We start from the raw sequence: 11,397 nt of genomic DNA on the forward strand, positions 1-11,397 counted from the left end.
GACAGCACCCGGGCCCCCCAGAGAAAAAGGGGAGCCAGAGGGAATCTTATTTGGCAGCTAAATACAAACTGGGGATTGGAGGAAGGGAGGGGTCACAGGGGCCCTGGGCTCCCCCTCCCAAGTCCCCTGGAGGAAGGGGTCAATTCCAGGGTGTAAACAAAAGCTAATAAATAAATAGAGGCTTCCTCTGGGTCAGGGCAGGATCAGCTAAGCAGTGCCCACCCCACCTCTCCCTGGGCCAAGCTGCTCTGGGGGGTCAAGGGGGAAGGCACTAGGGGGAGAGGGATCCCCCTGGCCCCTCTGTAGTGTAGGAGGGTCCCTGCCCCATGGCTGAGATGAGGGGCAGGGGGGCCCAAGGCACGTGACAGGGCTGGGGGAGGGGCTTGTAACGGAGGCCCCAGTGAAGAGGTGCGGAGTGATCCACATCTGTCCCTTTCACCCTCTGCCCGCCCCCCAACAGGGCCCGGGCTGCCCCACTCTGACCTGGCATGAGGATGGGGCACAGCGGGCAGGATGCACCCGGCAGGTGCCTCACGCAGCATTAGGCACCAAGGACAGGGGCAAGAGGATGGGCTCAGCCCTCCCTCTATGGCCCCCTTTTTGGTCTCTAGTGTTCCTGTTTGCTCCCAGAGGCCTAAGCACCCAGCAGAGGAAGGGGCTGTGGAATGAAGGGTCTTCCTCCTGCCCTGGGGAGCCTGGACCCTGGTGTCTGAGGGGCAGTGCTAAGATTTCAGAGTCCAAACCCAGGCTCACCCCTCTGCCCTCTCTCCTGGAGGGAACAGGGCAGGCCCCCAGGACTGGAGAGGGAGCCGGTTAGAACAAGATGGGGATGAACACAGAGGCACCCCTGGAAACTTTGGCAAAAACAAGGAGCTCATTGGAAGGGGTGGGGAGAGGGCAGAGCAGGTCCTCCCCCAGTCACTGGCGGTGTCTGGGAGATGGTCAGTCTGCTGCCTGGAGCCCCAACCCCCAAGGCAGGGGAAGTCAGAGACCCTGGTCAGGATGGGGGCTGCGGCCCCCTCTGCCCTGGCCCCCGGGAACCTCATCCTCGCTGGAGGCCTTGGGGTGAGGGCCAGGCTGCGAGGAGTCGTCCTCAAACATTTCGGGGTTCTCCAGCATTTCTCGGATCAGGGGAGGCATCGGGCCTGGAATCTCCATCTTCAGGGTAATGGCCCTTTCTGCTCCTGCAGTGGAGGAACAAGGAGGTTCAGGGGGGCTGAGGTACAGCACCTACGGCGGCCTCCCTAACTCTGCTTGACTGCCCTCTGGGGCTCCCAGCACAGGCCTGTTACCTCTGTCTGCTTCTTTCTCTCCCTCTTTCTACTGTAGAGCTCCTGGGGCCCACTCCTCTGCCTGGAGACTCTGCCTGTCTTCTCTGCCAAGTCCACTGCCCACCTTTCCTTTCAGGCTGTCTCCTCCAAGATCACACAGCGCCCACCTTCCAGCCACACACCCTGGACCCCCTCCGTAAGCCCATGGCTATTCTTAATAACATTTATCACTAGGACTAACATTCATCAAACACCGCGTGCCAGGCATCCAATCAACCTTCCTGTGATGCTGGAAACATCTGCTCCATCCAGGGCAGGAGGCACTGAACTTTATAACTCAGCACAGCTGTAAGTCTGTTGTGTGTTAACTTGTTTCATCCTCACAAACAGAAAAACAAGGTACAAAAAGGAAAGGTATTTTGCACCAAGTGTTCCCACTAGCATGCAGCGGAGCGAGGATGCGAGTGCAGGCTGCCTGATTCTACCCCACTCTGCTCTTGTCTCTGCCTGACCTGGGAGACCGGCAGCTCCGAGAAGACAGAGGGGAGGCTTGCTCCCGACTAACCCTTGGTGCTGATGCCCCGGAGGTCAGTGATCTTCATGAGCATCCTGGGGAACATATAGGGCTGACTGGGCCGCCGGCGCCGGGCATAGAGCCTCAGGGCTTCAAGCAGCGGTTCCTGCAGCTTGTCCACTTTCTCAGGCTCCTCCAGGTCCATGCGGTCTTTGGGGATAAGCACAGGTGAGTGAGAGAGACATGGAAGACAGTGATGAGGGGCTGATCCCAAGGTGCCCTGCCCTATGGCCCTCCAGGCCCCAAACCCTGACCATGAGCCCCACTCAGACCATCTCCCCTGCTCCAATCCCTATACCATCCCCTCTCTGGCAAGTGGTTTTCTCTGGTAAAGCCTGCCCAGGACTTCCCTGGTGGCTCAGTCAATAAAAGAATCTGCCCGCAATGCGGGAGACCTGGCGGGAGACTTGGGTTTAATCCCTGGGTTGGGAAGACCCCTTGGAGGAGGGCATGGCAACCCACTCCAGTATTCTTGCCTGGAGAATCCCCATGGACAGAGGAGCCTGGCGGGCTACAGTCCATAGGGTCACAAAGAGTCGGACACGACTGAGTGACTAAGCACAGACCTCTATGTCAGCACTAGTACCGGGGGTCTCCTCAGCTCCCTGCCCCCCGTCCCGGCTCTCCCCCTCTTCTCGTTGCTTGTTCCAGGCTGCTGGGCAGTCTGTAACTGGAGCTGAGGAGTCCGGGGTGGGACCAAGGTCTCCAGCCAGGTTGTGGGGTGCGGTGGGAAAGTAATCTGAGTCAGCGCCAGGGGGCGCCCCCGCACCTCCGCAGATGAGGCAGATGGCGCTGAGCAGGCCTGTCTCTGTGTCGTCCATCTCCAGCGGCAGGAGCTGCCCAGCGAAGGCAAAGACGAGGTCTGTGAGGGGCCCGAAGCCGGCGTTGTGCATCTGAGTCCGGTTTAGGGTCAGCCCATCGGAGAACGTCATAGTGTCCTGCTCTGGGGTGTACCTTGTGCAGATCCGCAGCATCTGGAGGTGGGGGGAGGGTTAGTGCTGTCTCTGCGAAGGAGCGCATAGGGTGGGAGGGAAAAGAGCATGAGGTACAGGTAAAAAGTGAAGCAGTTAGGTCCTAAAGGAGGGCCACCTAAAGCAGGCAGGAGAAGGAAGGCAGACAGATGGAGTGTCTGAAGTTGGGGGAAGAGAAGAGAAGTCAGAAGGTAGGGCATGCAGAAGTCTAGGATCAGATCTCAGGGGCAGAGATTAAGACAAAAAAAGAGCTTGGGTTTCGAGGATATCTGGGGGAGTCCCAGATTGGAGTGGGGAACAGAAATAATGAAATCTTTGTGTGGACCAACTCCATGGTCTCGTCTGAGGGTCAGGCTATGATGGGAGACAGAGCCAGGGTTTAACTCACCAGGATGTCCAGGCAGGCGGCCTTGAGCAGAGTGATCTGGTCAGCAATGCTGAGACCGGTGAAGCCAGGTAACCGCTTGGCAAACTCCACGATCTTGATGATGCACTTGGTGGCTAGCTCGCTGAACTTGTCCCACAGCCCCAGATCCAGCTGCACCCGGTGGTCTGCACTGGAGTTCTGCAGCAACAGCAGATTAGAAAGCAAACTAAGGCTCATCCTGTCTTCCTTTTGCCAAAACCCCTGGCTCTCCCTCTGCATGCAGATGCCCTGACCGTTGTCAGCGCCAGACCACGGCCTCCAACACCACCCCACCCATTCTCCAAAGTCAGCGGCCCCTGCCCTCACCACGGCCCTGCCCACTCCTCACCGTGGTGTACTTGCCCAGCTGGCAGAGCGAGGGGAAGGTCTCCTGATGGGCCTTGCTGACCTTGGTGATGAGCTCTTCTAACTGGGGGCTCAGCTCATAGCTGTCAAGCGACCCTTCTTCCTTCACCTCTTTCTTCTTCTTGTTGCGATCATTCCGTACGGCTTGAGGGTAGAGGCAGATGAGGAAAGGGTCAGGACTCTCAGAATCTCCCTCCCTATCCCCTCTCACACTGGAGAGCATCCATTCCCTGGGACCCGGTTGGGTTCTCTGTCTCCTACACTAGCTCCCATTCCCAGGCTGTCTCTCCCCAGCCCCACCCAGGGCCTGCAGCCCCTGCTCCCTCCCCAGGCCATTCGGCTCCATCCTGCCCTTCCTGTCACCCTGCAGGAGCTGGGGAGGGGGGGGCAGGATATGCAGGCGGCAGGATATCCACTTATAGCCTTGGCAGCACAATGGCGCAGGGGAGGGGGGGCACCCCAGATCCACCTCAGGCTCAGTGCTGGGAGCAGGGGAGGGGACTGGCAAGCCCCCCAACTTGCCCATGAAACAAGGAATGTGCAATGGTAACCCCCATTCCCTCATTCAGACGAAGGGTTAAGCTCTGAGAAGAGGGAATGGGAAGGGGTGGGGTCTCCTGGGTAAATGGAACTAATCAAATAGGACTGGCCGAGGAGGAGGCAGCACTCCAGGGCGGCTGGAGGCTGATCACAGAGGTCAGGGAAGTGGGGGCAGCCAGTGGGAAGAGGGTGGCAGCCACAGGCTAGGACAGGAGTGCTCCTGCCCAGGCAGGCCTAAGGGCCTACCTTCCTTGGACATGCCAACTTCAAAGCATTTCTGTAGCCGGCAGTACTGGCAACGATTCCGGGTCACCTTGTTGATGATACAGTTTTTGTCGCGGTGACATGTGTACACCATGTTCTTCTGGATGCTGCGACGGAAGAAGCCCTGGGGTTGGGGGTAAGGCGCGGAAGGTCAGTGAAGCAGGATGCTGGGAGTATCAGCCTCTTGCAGGCCTTGCAGGTGGTCCCAGGCTCAGCCACGTCTGTGCAGAGTAGCATCCCTCCCACCCCAGAGGGATACCCACCCACACACAGTCTCTGATCTCACCCAGTCAACTCTGGATGCCCAATGCACCCACATCCACCCCGTACACACCTTGCAGCCTTCACAAGAGCTGACCCCATAGTGGTAGCCAGAGGACTTGTCATTGCACACGAAGCACGGCTTGTACACCCGGGGAGGTGGAGGGGGCGAGGGCGAGCTTGGCACCATCTCCTCTGAGCTAGTGCTCTGTGTCTCCACCGCTGGGGAGAAGCAGTGATGTGAGGGTCAGGGGAGAAGCCCCCCTCAGATCTCTAGGCATCCTCATCAGATACACACCCCACATTCCCACTTCTTCCTCTGGCTCGGTGATGACACCATCGCCACCACATTGATTTAAAGTCCCAACAACCCATATACAGCCCCAGAGTAAACACTTCCAGAAACCCTCAAATGACTACTATTACCTCCCAACCTGGCCACCTCCCCCTATAATAATGTCCTATACAACTGCTCAATTCTCCAAATTCTGGGTCCAGGCCATCCCGGAAGTTAAATTCTCTGGGCCTCAGTTTGCCCAGCTACAAAGTGGGTGTGTAAAGGGGTATCGGCCTGTGGTTCTGAACTCTCCAGCCACTCCTCACATTGGGTCCCTGTCAGCAGACTCCCTCCTACCCTTCTCCTGCTCAAGAGGCCACAGATCTGGGGGTGAAGAGGCAATTCCAGGTCACCTGTGGCTAGCACCTGGCTAAATCACCTGCCAGGAGACTCAGAAGGTAGAAGAGAACCTCATCCTCTCTCAAGCAGTACAGGGGAGACAGTCCCGGATCTTTTCCCCCCTCAATGTGTGTGTGCGTGTGCACTCTCAAGTCGTGTCCGACTCTGCGCCCCCATGGACTGTAGCACGCCAGGCTCCTCTGTCCATGGAATTTTCCAGGCAAGAATACCAAATGGGGTTGCCATTTCCTTCTCCAGTCCCCCCTCAAACCATCCCCCAAATAACCACCAATGTCCTTTTCCCTAGAAACCGCTGAGACAGTAGAGCAAATGGGACATAGGGACTGGGAAAGTAGGTTAGGGCACATGCAAAAGCCTTATGTTACACCTGAAGACATGGAGGCCTATGGAGGGATGGGGCCAGCCCAGTGCCACATTGCCAGTTATGGGGGTGGGGAGGGTGTGGGGGTAGTAGGGAGGAGCGGGGAGCGGAAGATCTCAGGTCTAGATCTAACTGGCCAGGCCAAGAGTGAGAGAAGTTAGGAAAGGGAGGCAGGTGTTTGCTCAGATTCTCAGGTCTATAAGTTGTTGGGGTGTAGCAAACCAGAAGTCAGGTGACAGTGGGTTGTATCCGGGGTTGATAGGGGAGGGGAGTACCTCTGGACCCTCTCTGAGCTATGTCTTCACTCCTAAACCTCCCCTGCAAAAGCTACACACTGCTCAAAAAAGATCTCAGCCCATGCCATGCAGAGTTTGTGGAGAGGACACCCTCTGTTTAGGAGGCTGCTGAGTAAACCTCTTTTGAGTGTGTGGTCGGGTCTTCAGAGGGTGGGGAAAAAAAAAAATCTGTAAATTATTCAACCTGTAGGACCAGTTGCCGAAACCTGGAAGGCCTAAGTTAATGCAAGAAAACCCTAAAGCCTAACGAGTGTCCCTTGCTTGCACCCACCTCGTGAACACCTTCTTCCTTCTAAGCTGCTGTAGCCCATCTGGTCAGAAGTCCACCCAGGCTGCCAGAAGGACAGAAAGGCCTGGGATGCCAGGATGCTGGGGTTCCGGATTAGCTCCATCCTCCCCACAGGAGCGAAGCCCTCCCTCCCCCCAACACACACAGACACTCCATTAGCATAAGAATCTAGCTAGAGTGAGATTCCCCAATGAAAAAGGAGAGCGAGGAGTGGAGGATAGGAGGGTGCCTGGAGTCTATTCAGAACCAGGCGGGAAATGGGGGGGCGGTGCTGGTGCTGGGAGATGGGGAGTGGGCTGGGATGCCTTTCTTTCAGGATGGCCCCAGTGTCTGAGGGCACATGTGCTGCCCACAGGCCAGTGCGTGGGGTGGTGCTTACCCGCACTGACGCCCTCCCTGCCCGCAGAGCGCTGCCTCATTTCCTCTCTTGCGAAAGGGCCTGGGTGCGGTCAGACTGGCATGGGCCTGTGCCAGCCAATCATGAGAGTGGGGGTGGCAGGGAGACAGGCCAGGGGCAGCTTTTCTCGTACTCAAGGTACTGTGGTCCCTTCTCGGTACCCCTCTGACACACCCTCACCCTTGAACCCTAAAGTGCAGCCCAGCGGCTCTGGTCAATCTGGAGCGAAGGGCACAGGAAGGCTAAGTGGGTCAGCTCTGCTCAGATTCCTTTCTCAGCCCTGGGCAGAGACCCCACCATGACGATGCCTGGCCGGGCTAAGCAGGGGCCCCTGCTGTGGAGGAGGGGGGTGGGCTCTGGGTTTTTCTCCTTTTAAAGCCCAAATTGCTGAAATTGAGGAAATTCCTGGCCAGGCTGAGCGGAGCTTCAAACAAACTCTTTATAACCGGCTGTAAACACTCCCAGCTGCGAGGCCCAGGGCTGAGAAGCCCGGACTCACAATCTGACGACACACACCTCCTTGGAGACACTCTCACACATCAACAACACACAGGGCACAAAAGCAGGCACATTACCAACCAGCTCCTATACCCCTATACTTGGCACAGAACACCCAGGTGGGCACAGAGGCTCATGCACTCCAGCCACAGTGTGGAGGTGGATGCACAAGGCAGACACACAACATCCAGCATTCGCTTCACAGTTGCAAGCAAGAAGCTCTGCCACCAGACAGACACCCGTGGCCTGCCAACGCAGCACCAGAATGCTGGCGCTGCCAAGCACTCACAGACACACCAAAGGACTTCTTTCCTTCCCTGGTCAAGACACATAGGTCTAAACTACTTTCTCTGAAAGTGTGTGGGGCAGGCCCGAACCCCCGCAAGGCCCTAGAAGCCAAAACTGTTGGTCCAAACTGACTTGCCAGCCAAGTCCCATGGGCTTCTCTGGGCCTGAAAAAAACCAGGTCCTTGCCGGGTCCCCACAAAAACCGTTCCTGGGAGATTCTTTCCATCTCAGTATATTTCCGAACATACTCCAAATCCCCATCCTATCCGACCATGAGCGGAAAGTTAAGAATTCACAAGGATTTGGTTTGGTGCAAGTAACTAGTTTATGTTTTCCCCACCCTTTAAATGCTATACTTTTCTTCTTTCTTGCCCCACCCCACCCCACAGTTCGGTCTCCTATTTGCCACCTCCCTCTTCCAGTTTCCCAGTTGTTAAATCTGAGCAGCTCTGCCCTGCAACCAACAGACCCAAAAAAAAAAAAAAATCGATCTCGTAAACAGCGCTGCCGTGTGCCAAGGAGCGAGGCGCGTTGGCGGGGGCTCAGTGACCCCGCGCGCACACTCCCCGAGCGCCCGCCGCCCGCCCCTTCCCAGAGTGCCCCCCACGTCCCGCATCCCCGGGCTGGAGCGCCGTCCCAGCCCCGGGGAAATTCGGGGGTGTTCCAGGCTCCCCTCCCAGCTCCTCCCCCCCACCCCACCCCCGCCAGGCACTTCGGCCCGGGCTTCAAAGCCGCCTCTCATCTGGACTTCATTTTTACTGCCTCTCAGTCCCCGGCTTTTTATTACCGCTCTGGAAAGGGGTTCCAGGGCCCCAGGCCTGGCATCTCCCATTTCACAGAGAGGGAAAGATGTGTATTTGGGGACTCAGGAGTCCTGCTTCCCCGGCCGCTGCTACCTCCATTCCCCTCCTCACCATACACAAACTTTGCTTGAAGCTTTTCCCTTCCTACTGAAGTTGTGGGCTGGAACCATAGGAAAAAGTGCACACAACCCTATACACATTTCCTAACATTTCTTTTCTCAGTGGGGGAGGGGGGCGCCAGAACCCAATCTGGCCGCCTTAGTGTGCACAACCCCTTCCACCCCGCACACAGCACACCCAGAGGATGCACGCTCCAACACAGCCCTTTCCAAAACCGCCCCCGCGGCCACGCAGGGCACACGCCCTCCCGGCCTCACGCCACAAACAATTCCACACGGGGCCATGCAGACCTGCCAACGCAGGCGGAGGGTGATGCTGCGTGGAGAGACCCCTGCACCCACACTCGCACCGCCTAAGCTAGGCGCTGCACACTCCAGGGATGCCCACGCTCCGCAAACGAAATATATATATTTTACACTCGCAACTTCCCAAATGGACTTCACAAACGCCACCCACGGTACTGGGTGCCATAGCCCTCCGGGGCCACGAACCTGCCTACACAAACTACCAACGCACCTCGGCCTCTCCCTATCTCCGGGAACCCTGGAGGGGCATCAACCACAGGTCCTAGCTATATACCCACCATCGAAACCACACACACACTCCAAACACTACTGCCCACACCCAAAGGAGTCGCTGAGGCCCCCACTTTTAAAGGGCCAGTACTTTTCTTTCCTACACACCCGACCCTCACATGGAAACGGTCAGAATGCCCGCTTGCACCCCAGGTCCACCTTTTACACATGTAGAGCGAGAGCCGCTGCCTGTCCTGCACCCCACACCCCACCCCCAAGCTCGGGTACCTACACTGCAGACTGGCGGGTTGCGGCCAGGCAAAAGACTCGAGTCCGGCGAAACAGGAGCTGCCGGCGCCTCTGCGCAGCAAGCCAGCCCCGGGTCCGCCTGCCCCGTACAGCCGTCGCGGACCCGGGGCAAATGTTTCCATGCAGTCGTACATCGCGACCCGGCTTGGAGGGAAGCTGGGTGCTGGGAACACCGAGAACCCGCAGCCGATTCCCCCTCCTCCCCCGGCGGCGCCCCGCTCCTGGAGGGGGGGGAGGGGGAGGGCTAGCGTAGGGCGCCGGGCTGCATGGGGGGTAAGGGGTGGGCGGGGAAGAGGGGGATCCCCAGCAGGGGAAAGGGACTGGGCGGGGCGCAGAGCCTGGGCTGCCGCTCCTGCCGCGGTCTAGCTCACTCTGGGCGCCTCGGCAGCTAGCACTGGGGAGACCTTTTGTAAAAGCGAAGCCCAGAGGGGTGGGGGGTGGGGCTTAGAGAGCTAAGGGGGCCGGGCACCAAGATGAGCAGAGCTGGGAGTGGAGCGCACACACACATATACACACACATACACACACACTCGCACCGCCGCGCGCTTGCTTGCTTGCTTAAGACACACATCCGTGCATGCATTTATCTTGGCAGGCACCACGCATTTGCAAATATGCAATAGTGCACATGCATGTCTGCACGCGCATAAAATCAGAGGTGTACACACACGTTTTTGCAGACACACCTGGCTCGGGAGAATGCTTGCAAGGATTCTCTCTCTACAGCCGGGAGGCTTTGCAAGCTTTTGCACTCAGGCGCGTGCCCCGACCGGGGATGGGGGAAGGAGTGGAGGAACCAAGCACACGCATTTCCTTTCGAGTTTCCCCCTCCCCCCAACAGTCCTTTTTTTTTTTCTTTACACAAGTCTGTACAGGCAGGGGTTTCGCGGAGGACTGGGGAGAGAGAGGGGAACATGGAGGTTCCCTGAGCGCGGCAGGATTCCAGAGCCCAGGGACCTGCACTACCTCCACCCCCTCATTCCCAGGCCTGGCTCCTCCCTCTCCCTCCGCGCGCGCGCCGCAGGGCCGAACAGAACATTCCTGCGGCTGGGCGCGCGCGGCCTGCTCCTTCCTTCCCGTCCTCCCCCTACCCCGGTCCGAGGGCCGAAGCGCGCTCCCGCCGTGAACTCTCCGGGAACCCCCCTCGGGGCGGTGGCCGGGCGCGCTCACCTCCCCCTGACCCGGCCCCGCCCCACCCCGCCCAGGCCTCAGCCAGCGCCGCCGTGGAGTCCCCCCGCCCTCCTGCGCAGTCGGAGTCCAACCCTCCTAGCCCGAGCGGTGCTCCCTCCGCCGCGGCCCGGGCCGCCTCCCTCCGAGGCCCCCAAGGCCCGTCCCGGGGCTAACGTTCCCGGAGCGCTTCCACTGCCTCTCCCAGCGCCCCTTCCTCGAAACTGACATCACTTGTAGGGCTCAAGGCTGCTCCCACCGTGCCGACTGCGTCTCAGACCACACTGCCCTCCTGAGTGCCAACTCCCCTCCCCCAGAGTGCCAATGCCCCCAAGTGCCCAGTGCCCCTCTCGGCAATAACTGCGAGTCTGGTCGGTAGCTGTTCTCAAAGCCATTCGATACCCCCACCGATGGCAAACTGCCCCTTCTCCCCTTTGGTGCCACATTTAGTGCCCTTCGGATCTCCGAGGGCCGCCCCACTCGTTCCTCGCGGGCCCCTTCCGGGCACTGAGCGCCCTCGCCCGGCGGAGAAGAGGGTGAGGGGCGGGGGTTTGCCACGTCAAGAGTTTGCCCTCGCCGGGCCGGGCCGACTCGGGGACCCTGGCCCCGGGACAGCGCCGGCGGCGGCGACTCCCGGAAACCGCCCCCTCCTCCGCTCCCCGCCCGCCGCCCGGCTGCCCGGCGGGCCGGCCCAGCCGGCTCTGTCAGCGCCGCTCACACGGGGAGCGCCGGGGGAACAGGAGCGGCGCCCGGCCCGGCCCATTCCCCCGCCCGGCGGCGGTGGCTGGGCCAGGGCGGGGCGCGCTTTTCTAAGAATCTGTTGTACCGGGTGGGGGGCGCACTGGGGTGCCGCTGGAGTGGGGCGCCAGTTTGGAAGAATAAAGAGCAGGAAGGGGTGCCAGAGTAGGCGAGGGAAGGGAAGGCAGGCGCGGAGGAGGGGCCGGGGTGGCTGCCGGGGACTGAAGGGGGCTGGGCTGGGAAGGAGGGCCTGGTTGGCGGATGGG

At 59.4% G+C, this 11,397-nt stretch overlaps 1 protein-coding gene across 3 annotated transcripts in view; it reads right to left on the reverse strand.

Moving 5' to 3' along the window:
- Positions 1–6: 6 nt before the first annotated feature.
- RARG (retinoic acid receptor, gamma) overlaps positions 7–11,397 on the reverse strand; it is a 20,315-nt gene continuing 8,924 nt past the window's right edge. Inside the window, exons 1-8 of one of the 3 annotated variants that reach the window (XM_010857915.1) lie at positions 9,210–9,472; positions 4,727–4,875; positions 4,375–4,516; positions 3,572–3,732; positions 3,205–3,381; positions 2,615–2,819; positions 1,837–1,995; positions 7–1,184 (exon numbers count right to left, since the gene is read on the reverse strand). In XM_010857915.1, coding sequence (XP_010856217.1) covers positions 985–1,184; positions 1,837–1,995; positions 2,615–2,819; positions 3,205–3,381; positions 3,572–3,732; positions 4,375–4,516; positions 4,727–4,875; positions 9,210–9,360 — 1,344 coding nt within the window. In that variant the 5' untranslated portion in view covers positions 9,361–9,472 and the 3' untranslated portion in view covers positions 7–984. The other 2 variants (XM_010857916.1, XM_010857914.1) reach the window with 2 other exon arrangements.

The sequence above is a fragment of the Bison bison genome, unplaced genomic scaffold (assembly GCF_000754665.1).
Source record: "Bison bison bison isolate TAMUID 2011002044 unplaced genomic scaffold, Bison_UMD1.0 scf7180017864383, whole genome shotgun sequence".
NCBI lineage: Eukaryota > Metazoa > Chordata > Mammalia > Artiodactyla > Bovidae > Bison > Bison bison.